At 35.0% G+C, this 19378-nt stretch overlaps 1 protein-coding gene and 1 long non-coding RNA gene across 2 annotated transcripts; both read right to left on the reverse strand.

The window, feature by feature from the left end:
* Nucleotides 1–10028: 10028 nt before the first annotated feature.
* Nucleotides 10029–15022, reverse strand: LOC112027160 (uncharacterized). Its single transcript, XM_024059825.2, has 13 exons — nt 14659–15022; nt 14276–14450; nt 13969–14049; nt 13370–13452; nt 13172–13284; nt 12949–13056; nt 12595–12704; nt 12008–12320; nt 11851–11928; nt 11708–11758; nt 11501–11590; nt 11262–11339; nt 10029–10312 (listed from the first exon to the last, which is right to left on the reverse strand). The coding sequence occupies exons 1-13, from the start codon at nt 14666–14668 to the stop codon at nt 10262–10264; spliced, it is 1341 nt and encodes a 446-aa protein (XP_023915593.1). The 5' UTR covers nt 14669–15022; the 3' UTR covers nt 10029–10261.
* A 162-nt stretch (nt 15023–15184) lies between these two features.
* On the reverse strand, nt 15185–15842 carry LOC136067801 (uncharacterized). Its single transcript, XR_010629216.1, has 2 exons — nt 15467–15842; nt 15185–15262 (listed from the first exon to the last, which is right to left on the reverse strand). It is a non-coding gene; the product is annotated as an uncharacterized LOC136067801 (long non-coding RNA).
* Between the last annotated feature and the right edge of the window lie 3536 nt (nt 15843–19378).

The following is a 19378-nucleotide window of genomic DNA, read 5'->3' on the forward strand; positions in this document are numbered from 1 at the left end:
TCGGTTGCAGGACGCTATGGGGAAACTAACCGCTTAATTAGACCAGGGTGCCGAACAAAACAGGGGCATCGCATGGCCCTCGGACTCAGGCCTATAGGGAGGCTAACTACAAAATACCCCAAGTTAGGAAATGACCAAGCCCCACCTAGCCATTGAGACGCAAGAGAGCTGCCCATGCATACGTTCTCTCTCCTTATCGTCGTTACTGGCGCGATTGGCCGACATACAATTCAAGCTAAAATCGTACAGATCTAAGAAAAAAAGAAAAGCAGGCAGTGCGTACACAAATAAGCAATTCAAATAAAGGGAGATTAAATTAGCATTACAACGATGAGTTCGTAAAAATTGCATGGCAAGAGCCGCAGTACATAGAGGAGAAGCACAACAAAATAAAATGACAACGTGAAAGTAGGACAAGCCGAGACGCCGGGGAGCCTACTCCTTTTGCTCAGGCTGGACAGAGGCAACCCCTGATCCCTTCGAGCCTTGGCCTGAGGGGACGGCTTGCGGGGGTACGGCGAGAGCAACTGCTTCCTCAGTGGTGGGGTTGGATCATTGGAAGGGATCTCCACTATCTCTTGGGCACCTCCTCGCTTGAATGCTCCCGCAGTTCAGCTGCCCCCACCTCTTCAGCAATCTCCCCAACCTTAGGGTCCTCAGGGGCGGCTTCGCAGATGGCGGGGGTAGTACACGTTCTCTGCCTTCCATAGGTCGGACGTAACCTCCACCCCAGCTTATTTGAGGGCCTCAGCCCAGACCTGGGAACAATATCGCCTACACACCCCTGGGACTTGAGCCTTGTAGGCGGCCTCTACCGAAGCCATCCCATCAGCATAGGCTGCGGTCTCAGCCTCCTCCTTGGCACGCTCGGCCATCTCCCTGCCATGGTCAGCCTCGTCCTAGCCCGCAGAGCCTGGTCTTTGGGCAATTCGGCCTCCCTCTGGGACTCCTCGGCTTTTGTCACCTTAGCCTACAGATCAGCGATTAGACCCTTCGCGGTCCGCAATTGCTCCTCCGCCTCGCCCAGGCGCCTCGTCTGCTCATTGGCCTGGGTCTGGGCACCCTCAAGACCAGACAGTGCACTGTCCCGCTCCCTGGTCGCTGCCGTCAAAGCCTCTCAGGCCTTGGTGAGGTCAGCCTCGGACTTCTTTAGAGTCCCGGTGGTCTGGTAGTGCCAAGCACGCTCCCGTTTGAGGTCCTCCTTCTGCTTGTTTGCCGCCCCCTCCAACATAAAGATAGCTTGGACAGCCTGCCAGAACAACCAAGGTGCTATAAGCCCAATAAAATAAAAAGAATGGGGAAGAGAAAGCCTCCTCGGCCATGGTCCGAGGAGGCTCCCCCAGTTGTAAATTGTTCTAAGTATTTTTTCAAGGAAAGAAAGGGGTTCATGCTTCGTGAACACCGGCCAGTGCCTAAACCTTTAATCCACTCTCTACAAATTCATTGTTCTGGGTTCGTTGAGCCTTTAACCCATATCCTTTGGGCTTGAGCAACAAAAACTGACCCTACAATATATATATATATATTAAATTAGTATTAGTAGGAAGAACTAAAGAAGTGCTGTTTTACAGCTGGTTTTTTTTTTTTTAAAATGATTAAATATATAATATATATTTAAATATATAAATATATATATATATATATATAAGTGCCCTACAGCTAGTTTTTTTTTTTAATTTTTATTAAATATATAATATATTTTAAATATATATTAAATATGCGTGGATCGGGTCGGATTTGGCGGGTTTGTAATTTTATGACCCAAACCCAACCCGAGCCGCTATAAAAATAATTTTTCTAACCCAATCTAACCCACCAAGCCCTAAAAATTGACTCAACCCAGCTGCTTGGGTTGGGTCGGGTCGGGTTGGGTTTGGCGGGTTGGTAGGTTCTCTGCACACCCCTAATGCAATTAAACTAATTTTACATATGTAACCTTTCTTTTAATTAGTGGTGGAGCCACACATATTGATACCCAAAAAAATTTATTTTAAGCCTTTTAGAGATTTTGTGTTCAAAAATTTGAGTTAATCCAATGACCCTTTAAAAAAAAAGGAAAAAAAGAAGAAGAAGAAGAACACTGGCTAGCTGCATGTGTGCGAGAAAGAAATAGTACTATGTGTAATTAAATTGAATAATTTTATATAAAATATATTTATGAGTAATGGCTTACCCTAATATTAGGAATTTTAGATTTATATGTTCTCCACGTACGTACATATATATATATTTAAAATATATTCATGAGTGATGGCTAACCCTAATATTAGGAATTTTAGATTTATATGTTCTCCACATACACATATATATGTATTTATAATCATATATGTATATGTTTTGAGTTTAATTTGACCGGCCGGTTTATCAATATCAAAATTTGGTCTCTTAGAACAAAAATTCCACTCTTTGTTTATTGCTAATTTAATAATTAAAAAAATCTTATTTAAGTTAGTATTGCTTAGTACTTATGACTATTTTCATGTCTTTTCCAATTTTAAAGATATTAAGAATTTTGTAGTTTAATTAATTAGTATTTTAAGATGTTTTCAACAGAATATTCAAGATTGAAATTCTCAATTTTTTATTATTAAATTATATTAAAGAAATCTTAATTTTAAAAAGTTTCTTAAGATCTTGAACCAAATTGATACACATACATATTCCATATCCAATATATTATTAACCATATGCTTATGAATTTAACTATTGAATTCAAAATTATATTATGTTAATCCCTCCTTATAATTTTATTGTATGAATTTTTTTTGGGAGGAATATGTAGGTTGATCTCAAGTAACTTACTCATATTTTCACGTGTATTCAAAGTTTCAAGCAGTCAATTTTACTTGCATACAAGAGTGTGCATTGCATACATTCACCCATGCATGCATGCATGCCAAAGATTTCACCGCCACCGAAATCACACACCAGTGAATTAATCATGGTTTGTGCGTCAAGCTAAGGTGGTGGTTTTGAGTGATAGAGTTGGTGATTGATATATGTAAAAGGGGGATTTAATTTTGGTATAATATAACAGCTAGGTGTGGTGGTGATCCTGCTACAGTTTTTCATCGCAGTTCCTTCAGCCATGCATGGAGAAGCATATATATTGATTGTAGATAGGTAAAGGGAAAAAAAAATGAAAAAGAACAAAAGGGAACAAAACTGAGCATCTTCGATTTGAGCTTGTTTTTGTAAATTCACTTCACACACACACACAAAAAAAAAAAAAAAAAAAAAAAAAAAAAAAAAAAAAAAAAAGCAAACAAAAGTAAAGCTAAAAGGTTACAATAACACTGAGAGAAAAGATGTAAATTTGATATATATATATATATATATATATTTTAATGAATATTTTATGTGCCACATATTTGAATGTATTTTTTACTTTTACGGAATCTCTACCAAAGGAATGTATATTTTCAGATTTTGTGTAGCACCCACCTAGCAATATAGTATTGTGTTGATGGTCGAGGGCTGTTTTGCAATTATCTTGAGTCTATAACATATATTTGTTCTGAGAATTGTTTATTTGTTTTGTCAAGTAGCAAATGATAGATTTATATCACTAATCGGATAAACTTAACTCTATAGCCAAATAAAGTTTCTGGTTAGTGCTATTTCACCCACGCAAGATCACAATTTTTTTCTTTACTGGTATTTATGTCGTATAAAAATGAAGAATTTACAATTCTCTTGGCTGCGAAGGACAAATTAAGCTTCAATTCTCAAAACAGTTTTTCTTTATCTTTAGTTTCTTTTAAGCAGTAACATTGCCAGGCTAGAGTTGATTGGATAAGGGATAACAATAACAGTGATCACTCGTTAGCACACCAGCCATTATATACATCATAGTGAATCAATATAAATTGTTTCGTAATTCTTTTTTTAAAGTACGGACGAATGTTAAGATAAACTGGCAAATCCTATACTATACTATAGAAAATGATAAAGCAATAAAAAAAAGATAAGAAATATGAGAAATGATTTATCATGAAGACATAATTAGATAGTTGAATATGCCTTAGCTCATTGATCCCTTTGAAAACCATGGAAGAATTATCGAAATGAATCTAACTTCTAGGGTAATATTTTTTCACACAACTTATTTTATCACATCTTCTATATGCATTCATTTTTCACGTTTTAAATGTAAATATTACATTTTTGCATTTTAAAAATATATAACGTACACAAATTAACACATGCAATTGTAGATATTGTGTGTTCAAGTGTGTGAGATAAAATTTACAGTAATTTCTATTAATTTGAAGCAACCTATGTTGGATGTGGGATTAGTGTTTTCTTATACTAAAAGGAGAAGAAACATCGAAAACAAGTTCACCTAGAACGGGAAAGTTTACCGTTATTATGTCGAATAGTATTAGTACCCTTCCAAGTATAAGCATTAAAAAATGACCCTTAAAAAATAAAATAAAATAATAAAAAAACCAAATTTTAAAGATTCAACTGGAGTTTGGCGAAGCAAGTTATATAGAATTCTGAAACTGGAAAGTGGTGTCAGGAAGAAATAACACCCAATATTATGATGCTTGTAAGAGAACAGAAAGATGGAGACTTGGAGAGTAAAGAAGCATGATTGTGGTTGGTGCCTTTGAAAAAAAAAGAAAAAACTCCTGACACACAAAGAGGTTGGGTTTTATACCCCACAAACAAACACATATCACTGATCATCACTCACCCACACACTAACTCCCATGCCATCTATTTCAACAGAAGTTTGCTGCTAATCTTCCCATGTATTTTACAGCAGGGAAGTAGTCAGGAAATCAGTACAAGAGTTTCGATTCCCAATGGTTTGACTGCATGCCCTGCCTATATGATTCATTCAAACTTCTCACTCCCAAAAAACGACCCTTCCGGGCAGTGTGCTCACATGGGTGCATATATACCATGCCCTCACACCCTTAAAAAATTAAAGGTTCGGGCTTTTTAGTTCAATTCCAACATATGGGCCTCTTATATTGAATGAGTTTTGGCGTTTTGACACCACAAAACAACAAGGAGTACGTGACAAGATGTGTGGTAACCAGCAGGGACTTATTGAATTGAGAGATAAGAGAATTCTCAGCTACTCCCCATGCCCATATTATTCTGATTATAATTCATTGGTCCCCTTGCCTGACTCTGACAGTTTAATTGTAAGTAATTAGTCTCCACTATATATCCAGCTATTCTTCATCTTAGATGTTTAGCTGCAAGGTTAGATTAGCTCCTATCTAATTAAACTAAGCTAAGCTAAAGCGGGTTGAATATGGTTGTTGGGTACATCCCACCTCAAAGAATTTTGGCTCTCTCGTATATATATAGGAGACCAAACAGTACTGGTGAACCACAAAACTATTAGCACCTTATCTGAAAGATTAATATAGCAAACATGAGGAAAAGGGTTTGTTGTTTTCCTAAATGCAAATAACATTTTTCTTTCATTTATGAAGAAACAAGCTGTTCAAATTAGTCTCCACAACAATTCAACAAAATATTCGTTTGAGTTCACTTGTGAATTTCATGAATCACTTTTGTAGTTCAACTTAACTTGTTTTCATCTCAAATGATGACTCAAAACAATTAAGATTTATCTTTTTAGGATTGAAATCTTGTGCAAAACCCTAGTGCATTGCACAGTACAATTCTCTTACAACATTTTTCCTCTTTTTACCTTTTTACTCTTTTGAAATTTTTTTATTCAAAGAGAATTGATTCAGGGTTTGTTTGAAATCCGTTTATTTTGTTGAAATTGAAAATTCTTTATTAAAAGTGCTGTAAATAAAAGTAAAAATTAACTGAAATAGTATAGTGAGACCGATAAGACTCATAAATAGTAATAAAAATAAACTAAATAATAAAATAAACTAACTTTTTAATTTAAAATCAAACACATAATCAAAATCACAAAAACAACTTCCAATCACCCGTCAAAATTATTGCAACGTGTAATACCAACGTAGTATTTGCATGGGATCTTGATCCATCTAATCGTGCGTCTTATGTTGGCATTTCATGAGTCTTTTCGTTGTAGTCTTAATCAATTGGGCCGATGTAGAGGGCTTCAAGTTCACGTCCTATCTTTATTTTGGCGCGGAAATGCACGGCATTTCGACTTTCATGAATATCATCACCTGTCACAAATATGATGGAATAGCCAAATTGCTGTTGGCATTCAATTTTCTTGTCCCTAGCTACGTCATTTAAGCAATTACTATTAATGAACAGGTGCAATTTCTCATTGATTTTTGCCTTCACCTAAATCCTCAGTTTAGTCTCTTAATGGCAATCATGCCCAGAATTTATTTCATCTGTATTCACATTCTTCTATAATTACTTATAAAAGACATGACATTGTTTCAACTTTAATCTCAAGGAGTAACCATAGCTCATGAAGTGGATGCTACTCTGGGCTCAATTGTATTATATTCTTTGCTTCTGATGTTTCCTCTTAAGTTTCAATAAAACTCTTTCAACTTCGCTTCAAAAAAGAAAGTGTATGCCTCTCTCATTAGAGGCCAAAACTCACTTATCCAAAAAAAAAACTCTTCATAATCAAACTGCCAATCAGCTTGTATACCCCTCAAGTGGTGAACTTCTGGAAATTGCCAGAGTTTGAAAGATTTGGCCTTCAAAAGAAAAATTATCTTATATATGTGCTCGTCTTATGGAGTGCAACTCTCGTAAGCATGTGATTCCCCCACATGCTTGGGAGGAGCATTCTACATTATGTTGAGAACGTGACATGGTTGTCAATGAAGTAGTTCCTTTTTCTATACAACCTTATCCTCCCAAAGTATCACCGAGGTGGACCGAAATAAACCGAAGTGAATCAAAGGGGTCAAAAAATGACCAAAATAGACCGAATAGACAAAAATGGACCAAAGTAGATAGAAATTGGTCGAAGTAGACCGAATGGACCAAAATTGAAAACTAAAAGGGAGGGACCGAGAGAGAGAGAGAGAGAGAGAGATAGAAAGAGAAAGAATAAAGGGAATTAACATGACGTAAAAACCTCAATACATAGCATAAAACTTTGTATGCTCATATATGTACTATTAAGACGTAGGTATTGTGATGAACCTATTGAATAGTATTCAAAGTTAACTAGATACTGTGGTTGTCAAAATCGGTAGGATCATATGACTATGAAGATCTCTAACGATCTTGGTTTCTTATAATCTTCTTTAATTCGACAGAAAGTTCAATTGGACCCAAATGAAAAATAACATCTCAAAAAACTAAGTTTTGCTATTCTAATGTAGAAAGATAGAGTGTCACGTTTTGAGGTTTTTGGCTTTTTTAAATGATACTTACAAATAGATATAGTGATGTATGGTAATTACATCAAATGGATGCAAATAATTTTTGGTTTTTTTTATGAATGAATGTATAATTTATGTGATTATTTAACATATCAATATGTAATTTTCTCAAATAATATAAGATCTTACGATTCACGATCCAATCTTACAATCTACGATCTCATCTACTTCCCACAATCTTACGTAGGATCCCGATTTTGACAACCTTTTATAGATACTAAATTGGTTATAGACAAGTCCGAAATTACAATATAGCAGTAAAATTATTATTATTATTATTATTATTATTATTTACGCTCTCAGGTAAAAAAAAAAAAAATTGATAATCCTCTCAGGTAAAATTAGGATCATTTTATTTGTACTCCAAAAAAGACTAGACTAGTATTAGACCTTGATATTTCTAAAGCATCCTTGGCACACCCTAGTCCCTACATTAATCTCAATAGGACAACACTGCTTTCTAATCGAAAAAACTTCCCAGAAGAAAGAGCAAATGAGAAATACATACATGAAAATATTAGCATGTGAAATTTTTATAAAACTGGGCTTCCCAGGCATCTCAGCATTTTCATTCGAACTTTCTAAGTAACCACTGCCAGTTGTCAATAGAGGTTAAACTGAACTGGGCTCCCAAACCCCAAATTATATGTTTCAACTGCAGCTGCCCATCTATCAATAAGCTAGGCCTGGAATCTAATTATACCTGCACAATGTTATCAGAAGGAAAGGTCCCAGGTGGAGGAAGACCACTACAATGTATCCACTATCCCAATTCCCAGAAAAACTGGGAAAAATAAAAACACTATCAGCGGAGTCCCCAGACCCTTCGGTGGTTTCCTTTGGTTTTTGACCACTCGTACAAAATGTATTTTTCCCCATTGCAACCGTGCCTCCAAACATGATGTTCATAAAGTCACAATTCGGCAAACCTTTATTTTTAAAGGTTTTTGCATTGGGACATGCCTACATGTGGACAACTAGTAGTTAGAACACAATAATATAGTTGTAGACAGTAAAGTTTTTCACAATTATGTAAAGTGAACTAACCGCAATCTTTCGGGTCCATCACTCATCACTGGCCTTAAACATTTCAGTTCCAACATCATAACTCAACCCAGTCTCATTATCAAAACACTCGTTATATTGCTTTCACCCTTTTTTTCAGATGATCCCATTTGTTTTTAATTTACAGGTGAGTCACCACTTTTCCCATGGCACCCAACTGCTCAATCACTGCATCAACCCAGTTTTGGTCAAAATCGTTCTTTCCTCTTGCCGTCTATGACTTGAACAACATAGAACTCACAAAAAGCTTGTAGTTCTTTAGGGTCTTTCCAGTCAGCTCTCGGATCATTACTACTACCATCCTTCGATTTCTCCTTAACCATTTTTGCTACAACTTCCTTCTATACTCATTGAGGCATTTTAACAAACAGTTCATGTGTATATAATTTTTCAATTAGGCATGCCCACATGAAAAATGCAAAGTAAATTCACATATATCCAAATACAATAGAGGTAGGAAGAGAAACAAAGGTATTACATGAAGGATCAAGAAACCCACAAACTAGTGTCATGGAAAAAACAGAAGAACCACACACAAACATTGAACACAAAAGTTGAACACAAAAAACCATAGATTGATGAAGCCTCATGGAAAACAATATAACCACACACCAATAGATCAAAGAGCATGAGAAGTTAGACAGAACTTACCCGTGAATGCAAAGACCCACAGTGGCAGCAACGTTGTCCCAAGCGAAGAGAAGGTGAGCTTGAGCAAAGGAAGAGCAGGGGGGATCTTTTCAGAGAGTTTTGCGTAATGGGTTTGCTTGTATGTGTGCTCTATTTTCATGGTTTTGTGGTTGGTGGGTAGGTGCAGCTCATTGAAGACAATTCGGACGGAATATTGAAGAGCTTTGAAGGCATTCTGCCACGGTAGTTGAGAGAAAAGAAGAAAGCTGAAGAGAATGAAAATAGTCGTTGAGAGCTACGCACCGTTTTGATCAGATGATTCTCCAAGCTAAGTTTGTGCAATGAACAGTACACGCACCGTTGTTCACAGTACACACACACACCATGAATAGTATGCGTAAGAGCCTTGGAGGTTAATGAAATGGTGCGTCTCTATGAGATTGTTTCAGCTCTTTTCAATTCATTCCTGTTTTGCTGGCTTTGGTGTCCATAAACAGTACTTCAACACGCGTTTGGATTAATGAAACGATGCGTAGAGCTTGCGTTTCAATTTGCATTTGCTCTTTTCAACTTGCATTTCCTCAGCGTGTAGTGTGGGTCCTAGCATTTTTAAAACGTAAATGCAAAACGTAGATCCAAACAAATACTATATTAACATAAGCAAAACAAGATCCGAACCACGACTACAAACATTTCAACAAGATCTGAACTTCTGAGAACCAAAATGATCTTTATTGATGTAACCCAAGTTATTAATTCGGTTGCCTTTTCAAATGAAGAAATGATCAGATTTTTATCTTCTGGGGTATATGTGCTTGTAAAAATATGCATCCAGCAAGTTCATGTAAGCACCGTTCTAATAATTGTAATTGCTTCCAATCAAATAAAAGATCTGCAAAGAAATGCTCTCTGTTGGGTTAGATATGTTTCTAAAGACGTGAAAGAAAATGTAAACAACATTAAAATTGTTAGCAGTTCCTTCAAAGCGTATCAAGATCAAAATAAAAGGGAATGAAGCACATCATTCATGCCACATTTATAAGAACAAAATAAATAATTATTTTACAAAGTACAATGTGACGAATCTGATCTGCGTATGTGAACCCACCACCAAGTAAAAACACAATTCCTACGTGGGCATGACCATAATAAAATTGAATAAGTTTGTAACAAGATGATATGAGCCCGTTATGTCATTTATGATTACACCAGAGTTATATTGTAGCAAAATATGTCTAGAAATCCTCATCACCCGCATTGGCAGCATAGTGGCCAGCGTTTCTACCCTGTACACAGACCAAAAAGAACGAATAAAAAAATGGATCACAAAATGGAAAACTTATCAACCAAGAGCATCGACACGTCAACAGCTGCTATATATTCACTACCATCCTGTTTGCTACAAGTAAAATTGGCTCCAAAAATCTGGAAGACTTAAGGATAAAAACTATCTCTCAGTATATAGTCAACAAATTCAGGTTGCCTAGATAAAGCTGGAACATAAGCTACAGAGAGCACAGCTCACATGACATACAGAAGCCTCAAAATCACAAAAAGAGCTTGTCAGGATCCAAGATTTACCTAGTTAAGACTCCCAATCAAGATTTGCTTCTATGACATATCAAATCTGGATCTCAAAGCATTAATTTGTTTATACGTAATTTATATCATTAGTCCTTGTTTACAATGTAAGAGCATAACTACACATCCAAATTAAATCCACATCTTTAGATTGTCTCAAATTCATACATATTGGATTTATAATTTTATATTGGACTTCACATTCCATTATATATAATTGGATTCAAAAGCATTTGACTATATATGAACAGATTTCAAATCTGGACAAGCAGGGAACTTCTAAATCTGCACTCAAAACACCCCACATAAGAAGACGGTTAATCCCTGATTGGGTTGGTAGTCACAAAGGCAGGTTCAAAATCACAAACCCAGGACACATGAATATCCTGGTGAGAGCTTGCCACTCAAGCCCCTCCCCCTCCCTCAAGGACACAAAGAAGCAAAAAAGGATTTTTTTTTTTTTTTTTTTCCTTCTCATTTTAAGGAGATAGCAGCCTTTGAGTACCAGTAGGAAAAATATGTACAAGTCAAGTGTGTCTAAAGTTCTAATTTATATGATCTCAAAAATATAATTTATGTGCATAAGTAAACCCAATCAAACAACTGCATCAATTAACCTAACCAACTAAAGTTTTTCTTAAGGAAAAGACCCACCTCAGATAACATTCTCTGTTTGTTAAGTAGTTGGGTCCTAGCCTTGCTCACAACCGAGTTTGGTGACTTATACATCCTCTGTTCAAAAGAGAGAGAAAAAAAAAAAAAGAATGAATATATAAACAAAAAGGTACATAAACAATATGGAAAAGGTAACCACTTAAAATGATGCTTATCCCTCCAAAGATAACACAAAGCAATGAGGTACATGCAGCAAGGAGGAATTGATGAGAACCAACCTTATCGGTACTAGATATTCGATATTCATCATCTAGAAGATGCTTTTTCTTTGGTGTGAACCCAAAGACATCTTGAAGGAATTCGTTTTCCTGTTTTCATCATTTTTAAAAAATTTCCCATGATCATTCAGATGAGCAATTAATTTGACAATAGATAACAAGAAAATCTAGAAGATGACAGAGGACCATGAGGGGAAGGAAACAAACCTGCATATGCTTAATGAAGCCTCCCCCAAGAAAGCGCTTCAAAAAGTTCAACTGTAAAAATTTGGACTGATATGAACATTTGAAGTTGGGGACAATCACAATAATATATATAAAGGAGGAGGTGGTGGTGGTAAAACTAGAACCTGTATCATTTGATACCATGATGATGTTTTTAATGATTCTCCACCAATCTTCACTGTGTTCTCAGGACTATAGCCATCCTAATATAATAAGTACAATCAGTATTGAACCCCACATGGAAAATATGACATCTAGGTTTGTAGAGAACAAAATAAGTACCTCAAAAAATTCCAAAATATCCCGAAACAAGTTCCGTTGGCTGTTAAGATCTTTCTTGGCAGAACCTTTACCACCTGCCTCAGAGGAAAGATCTCTGACTTTATTTATGATTTTCCCCTTCAATCCTTGTACATGTGAAAATCCTTCCCGGTGTTTACTTCCTTCTGGAGTTGAGACATCAATTGACCCTTTAACTTCCCCGGAAAACTTCTCCACGCTTCCTATCTCAAAAATTAGAGCAAGCGCTTCACCGGCAGCAATGCGTACAGACCGGTCATCCTTGTCTAGGAGACTAGATAAATATGATATAGACCTGCAACATTACCCAAAGATATAAATTGTTTTTCTTTATTAAGTTGGCAAGCAGCCCAGCACCACTTTTGGGCTTTTCTGTTCAATGGCATCTACATTGTGCAGATGTCATCTCTGACGAGGCTCTAGCACCAGTTGGGTAGCAAACATAACCTTCTAAGGTGCCAATAATCAGATGGTGTAGGTTTGTACTGTGGGTGTGAATTGTGGATAATCAACTTCCACAATAGGATTGCAATGTAAAATAGAGTTCTAGACAAAAATTGACGACTTACTCCTGCCAATGTTTGGGGTTTAGTTTCAATCCATTCATAGTAGTCAGCAGAAAGGACCAAGCAGACACCACTGCAGTTATAACTGCTGCTGAAGGTTTGGTTGCAACAACCTGAAATGTGAAATAAAATTAATTTAGATAACAAGGCCAACAACCAGAACAAGTAATATCCTAGATTGATGTTATAAGATTGTATGTCACATCATATTCATCATATAAATCCTCAAAATGAAGCTGCAAACCAAATAAACTAACTTCAAAGTAGGAATGAAATTGAAAAATATAAACTAAGCCACAGTCACAAGTAAAATAGGAATGAAACTTTGAATTATAAAGTATTGAGCACAATATTTACATTGGAACTCAGTTTTGGATGAACCACTTGCCACATTATTTGCATTGATGTTTCCGTTTCCTCTGTGTCACCACCCACAAAAGTGATGACAGCCAAACACTCCAGCAACTACAATCACAAACCACAAAATGCAGAAAACAAAATGTTGAGCATTCACACAGCTCCCGATAATCAGGGACTGAATGAGCATAAAAACTCATAGAATTTCAATCATGCTACATACTGATATCTTTGTTGGTTCAGAGCCAGATTTGAGAGCCTGTGAAATAGGAGTGACTGACTCTGTGAATATTTCATGTGCTTTATCTCCATTGCCAGCAGTCAGGGCCAACAATCCTACAAAAATATATTACAAAATTGTAACTGTTTCAAAGTTGGGAGAAAATTCAAATGAGTCAACAAGAAGAATTAAGAGACTAACCAATGGCATGAGACGCTAAAGCTATCTCTTTAGAAGTCCCTCGTTTAACAATGTTCACACACTGGTGAAGTAAAGTAGTACATCTGAAGAACAAGGGTTTTCTCATGAATTTCTTGTGTCCACATAAATACATATTTTTAACAATAAATAAGGACAAAAAAATATGTATATCATCAGTTAGATCTCACAAACAACACAGATTGTTACACTAGAGTTTCTTCAATACCTATTTGATAACGTAGGGAACCTTCCTAAAAGAACCCTTTGGATTCACCTCTAACCAGTAAAACCTACGAGCAATTAACCCCACCCACCAAAACCAGTTGCCAGGTAATCCAAAGGGCATTCACCTGACATGCTAAGCAGTTTATGCTCATTCTTCAAGTTGCTATTCGATTGCATTTTGTTATAAATCAACTAAATGAATCCCATTCCTAAGTGGGTATTTGTATTTATTACTTATGTAAAACATAATACATCAAAAAATGTTTTTATCTTCAGTTCATCTTGCCCTGCAGCACCTAAATCACCGGTAAAGACCGAAAAGGAAGCAAAATTATAAAAGAAAAAAGAAAAATCAAACAAACAAAGCTGCTTACTTCTTTTCCACAAACTCATGCTGCAAGCTGCTATTAAAAGTATCAATAATTGATGCCAAAGCCTTCTCTCTTATGGCAGGCCTGTATCCAAAAAAAAAAAAAAGGAAACAACATTCATAGTCACAAATTTAAACTATAGAAGCAACAAACTAACAACAAAATAATTTCAAAGCACCTCAGATACAACTTCCTCCTACTTAAAATTCAAAGCAAGTTTTAAGCGTTTGTTTTAAAGAGCAAAAGAATGCAAACACAAAACAACAATAATATAGTACCCATACAAGATTAGCTAGAACCAAATTTGTACCTCTTCTCATACAGAGCATCTAGAGCTAGGTCAAGTAAATTATCTTTAGTTATTTGGACTTCTTCAGTCCCCAACACCGACATTTTATCCGACCGCATAGTCGAAGTCGAACTCACACTACTATTATCGTCTTCGTCGCTATCCAAAACTGCTGTCTTTTTTTTATGAGATTTGCCTGTAATAATAATAAAGTTTCAATAACATCAAACACCAATCAATAATTACCTCAATCTACCCAAAATAAATAAATAAATAAATAAATTCAAGGTAAAATATAAACAATAAGAGGAAAACGCAAATGGGTTTTTTGAATTTGAGCTGAAATTCATGGATAAGTCAAACGGAAACCCTAAAAAGATCAAAGGAATTTCATAGAGGCTTACTCTTTCCCATTGATGAGGAGGGCTTGATATAATAATTATTATTATTATTAATAAATGTTGTGTGTCAAAAAGAGCTACAAGGTTGATCGAGAATCAGAGGGTTTTTTGGGGATTCGGAAAATATGAGATCGAAGGAATTGAGCTGAATTGAAACGGGAAAAGAAAACTTGAAAAACAACAAGGAGTTTGGGAATTGAATTTCGCAGGACAAATACTCCATTAAAATTAGAAAATCTCTTCGGTAGAGAAATTTGGGGGTTTTATACTAAATCAGAGAGAGACAAGAAATTAGAGACTCTGATGAGACGCAGATAGAGAGGTGAGGCAAGAAAAAGAGAATTTTTCAAATTGGGTGGTATGGAATTGGAATATTCGGCGAAGTTCAATAATATAGTACCCATACAAGATTAGCTAGAACCAAATTTGTACCTCTTCTCATACAGAGCATCTAGAGCTAGGTCAAGTAAATTATCTTTAGTTATTTGGACTTCTTCAGTCCCCAACACCGACATTTTATCCGACCGCATAGTCGAAGTCGAACTCACACTACTATTATCGTCTTCGTCGCTATCCAAAACTGCTGTCTTTTTTTTATGAGATTTGCCTGTAATAATAATAAAGTTTCAATAACATCAAACACCAATCAATAATTACCTCAATCTACCCAAAATAAATAAATAAATAAATTCAAGGTAAAATATAAACAATAAGAGGAAAACGCAAATGGGTTTTTTGAATTTGAGCTGAAATTCATGGATAAGTCAAACGGAAACCCTAAAAAGATCAAAGGAATTTCATAGAGGCTTACTCTTTCCCATTGATGAGGAGGGCTTGATATAATAATTATTATTATTATTAATAAATGTTGTGTGTCAAAAAGAGCTACAAGGTTGATCGAGAATCAGAGGGTTTTTTGGGGATTCGGAAAATATGAGATCGAAGGAATTGAGCTGAATTGAAACGGGAAAAGAAAACTTGAAAAACAACAAGGAGTTTGGGAATTGAATTTCGCAGGACAAATACTCCATTAAAATTAGAAAATCTCTTCGGTAGAGAAATTTGGGGGTTTTATACTAAATCAGAGAGAGACAAGAAATTAGAGACTCTGATGAGACGCAGATAGAGAGGTGAGGCAAGAAAAAGAGAATTTTTCAAATTGGGTGGTATGGAATTGGAATATTCGGCGAAGTATGTAGAGAAAAAGGGTAGAGGAGGTAATTGACTTTATCATGACGTGGTAGGTTTACGACCGTTGGATTTGGCTCGGCTAGATTGTCGACGAGAAGTGTGTTCGCCTCATGGGCAAACGCGAGGCGTATAGGAGAACACGTGTAAAGTGAAATGTGGCGCGGTTCCAGTAGGTTCGCATTCACCTTCACCGCTGGGCCTGGATTAATTAGATTCTTTCTATCGATTCGTACAAAAAATGGTGATTATACTCAATCTCATTTAAAAAAAAAAATTGTGTTTATACTTTGTAGGGGATAAAAACCCAAATTTATATATTGGGTCTTGAATCTTATTTGAAGATATAGATACGTTTGAGGATGAGCAAATGATTGGGAAAGGCTTCGGACTGGAGAACCATGCAAGGAAGCGATAGATGAATATAGTCCGAGGAATATATCCTTTTCGGATACGAATAATACTAATCAAGCAAATATCTGGGTGGTTTGGACAATCTTTCGGGAAGTTATATCAATAAGGATGAGCTTCGTACTCGTATAAAGATGATAAGAACAGAGAAATATCTAAGAAAAATGCTGCTATCACCGCATTAAATGTATTGCAACAATTTTTTTGACTGCATTTATGTGGAGAAAACCTCTGAACAGTGTAGCCTCAGCTACCACTACTCACGGAGAACTAAAGAAGATACTTGATGGGATATATACTCAAGTGAATGCTTAAATGAAGAACAAGTATACGATCAAGATAGACGAAAAGAAAACTATATAAATGTAAAGGACCTCTCATGAGATGGGGGGTCGAAAAAGAGAGAAAGGAAGAGAGAAGAAAGGTTTACTGTAGTTCTAATTAAAGAAGATATCTGATGGGATATATACTCAAGTGAATGCTTAAATGAAAAACAAGTATACGATAAAGATAGACAAAAAGAAAACTATATAAATGTAAAGGACTTCTCATGAGAGGGAGGTCGAAAAAGAGAGAAAGGAAGAGAGAATGAAGGTTTACTGTAACTCTAAGAATTATATAAACAAAAGTTTGTCTTCTCGGACAACAATTTATTCAAGTTTCAAGTTTGTTCTTGCATTTATTTATCTGTTGAACCTTTATTATACGTTGTTGAGCTCACTATCAGTCTAGCTCTTTCACCCACTCTCTACAAATTCATTGTATTAGGCTTGTTGGACTCATATTCCATATCTCTTGGGTTTGAGCTATCAATCTTGACCCTACATACTTAATTTCTTTAAAATATCAAAAAAGAAAATTTATTTTTTAGTTGTTTTTTTCTTTTTCACATGGAACAATTACAATTTTTTATCATTGAAATACATTAAAAAAATAATAAACTAAATACGAAATAAATAATGACAATTTAAATTTATAAGTAATAAATTTGTAAATTTACTTAATTATATACGTCATTTTTTAGCAAAAATATATAAATTTGACACATTTTCCAAGAGTGATTTAAACTAATGAGAAATTATGTGTCCATTTAGGGATAATTTATTTAACTAAAATTGAAATTTTTTTTATTGAAAGTACGGTAGATAAAATTAAAAGGGAGTTAAATAGTACAGTGAGACTTATAAATAATATCAAAAAGTACAATGAGACTCATGAATAGTAGTAAAAAGAAGCTAAATAGTAAAAAAAAAACTAATATTTTAAGTCAATACCAAACACGTCTTATATATCCACAATATTTTTACAATAAATTATAAGTGGTTAGTTATTATTGGCTTTAATTTGAACCTACTACTGAAATTATTTTTTTATTCTACCAGTAATAACCTATAATAACCTAACACTTAAAATTTGTTGTAAAAATATTGTGGATATAGAAAGAAAGTGGTGTTGCCGTATGGAGTTGAAGACGTGAAAAAGTGATTTGTCATTTGCTGTTACTTCATATCAGAATTTACTGACGCAATCAATTTGACATCCTAGTAATTTTTCTCAAATGAAACAGCAATTACTTATTAATAGGTGGTCTAGATTTGTTATTAGACTTCTTTTTTTGGTAATAAAAGTTATTAGGCTTCGATCCAATGCATCTTTCTTCCGTTTGAAGTCAAATATAGAAAGCTTGGTCAGACAAGCAAGAGTCAGAATTTGGCCAATATGAATGTTTACGTAACCCCCTTTTTTATTTTATTAGAAAGTATTAATTAACGACAACTGGTGAACTTGAGTTTGAGTAGTCACGACGTTAACGTGTTATCTTTCTTTTTCGTTTCTTATTCCTTCCTTTTTTTTAGCAAAATCCTTTTTTTTAATACCCAATTTGTTCTGTGCTTCGACTGTGCGTGCGTGAGGTTTTTACTTTTTATTGGTACAAGGCAGTACATTGGTAGGACCGCAATAGCATCCAACCAAACCAACCAACCTACATGTGTGATTGAAGCGCAGTCAAACGATCTATATGGTTGTCGAGAGATTGACTGTTTGACTTTGAGATTGCGCGGGGGTAAAGTTGCTCCATCCACTGTTTTTGAAAAATGACGGCAAAAGAAAAAATCACAATTTTTGTTATAACTAACAAAGTGACAAATTATAAGTGATAAAGATAAAATAGTGAGTTTATATTTTTACCACTTAAGTTATAGTAAATGTCGGAATGTTACAACTTTCATTTTGTTGTTCCTAACATTGCTCCTGTTATTTCTACTACAATTCTTTTGACTTTCCTCAAGCCCTTGACTACAACGCAGTGTGATTGTGTGATCGCATGATTGTCAAAATCTCAATTTAGATCCTATAATTTTACAATACTACCTGCCTAAAATGATCCGGATCTTTCAAGGATCTTTAGTAGGATCGATATGATTGTTCAAAATCAATATGATCGTACAATTTTAACAATCCTGAATGATCGTGATTTCTTATAATTTTATTTAACTTGACAGAAGGTTCAGTTGGATCCAAATGAAAAATAACATCCCAATAGACTCAATTTTGTTATTCTAAGGTAGAGAGATAGAGTGTCAGTTGGACCTAAATAAAAAATAATATTCCAATAGTGTGTCACGTTTTGAGAGTTTTGGCCTCTTTAAATGACACTTATAAATGAATGTTATAATGAATGGTAATTACATCAAATGAATGTAAATTTTTGATTTTTTATAAATGAATATATAATTTATGTGATTATTTAACATACCAATATATTTTTTTCAAAAATAATGTGGAATTTTATGATCTACGATCTGATCCAGAATCCTATTTACCTTCTACGATCAGATCCTATCTACCTTCTACGATTCTACGTAAAATTCCGATTTTGATAATCTTGTGTAAACGCATAATTCAAGCCTTTGGATTCCATCATTTATGACCTTTGATTCTTCTCAAACACAACTTTTAAATTACGAGTATGTTAATAGCCTTTTCTTTTAGTTTTATTTTTAGCTTATTTATTTATGTATAAATTTTAAATTTTCATTTTAAACTTCATTTTTCTTTAATAGAATTAGACTTTTAGGCCGGCTTTCAACACACAAAAAAGAAAAAAAAACTGCATCCAAGA

Source organism: Quercus suber, unplaced genomic scaffold (genome assembly GCF_002906115.3).
Source record: "Quercus suber isolate HL8 unplaced genomic scaffold, Cork oak 2.0 scaffold_86, whole genome shotgun sequence".
Classification (NCBI taxonomy): Eukaryota; Viridiplantae; Streptophyta; class Magnoliopsida; order Fagales; family Fagaceae; genus Quercus; species Quercus suber.

Excerpts from the sequence above, each read along its gene's own strand:
- LOC112027160 (XM_024059825.2), bottom strand. Across the intron at positions 13,453-13,968 it reads CATGAGTTTGTGGAAAAGAA|ATGTACTACTTTACTTCACC; the intron begins GTAAGCAGCTTT and ends CTTGTTCTTCAG. Across the intron at positions 11,929-12,007 it reads ATATTTTGGAATTTTTTGAG|GATGGCTATAGTCCTGAGAA; the intron begins GTACTTATTTTG and ends TTATTATATTAG.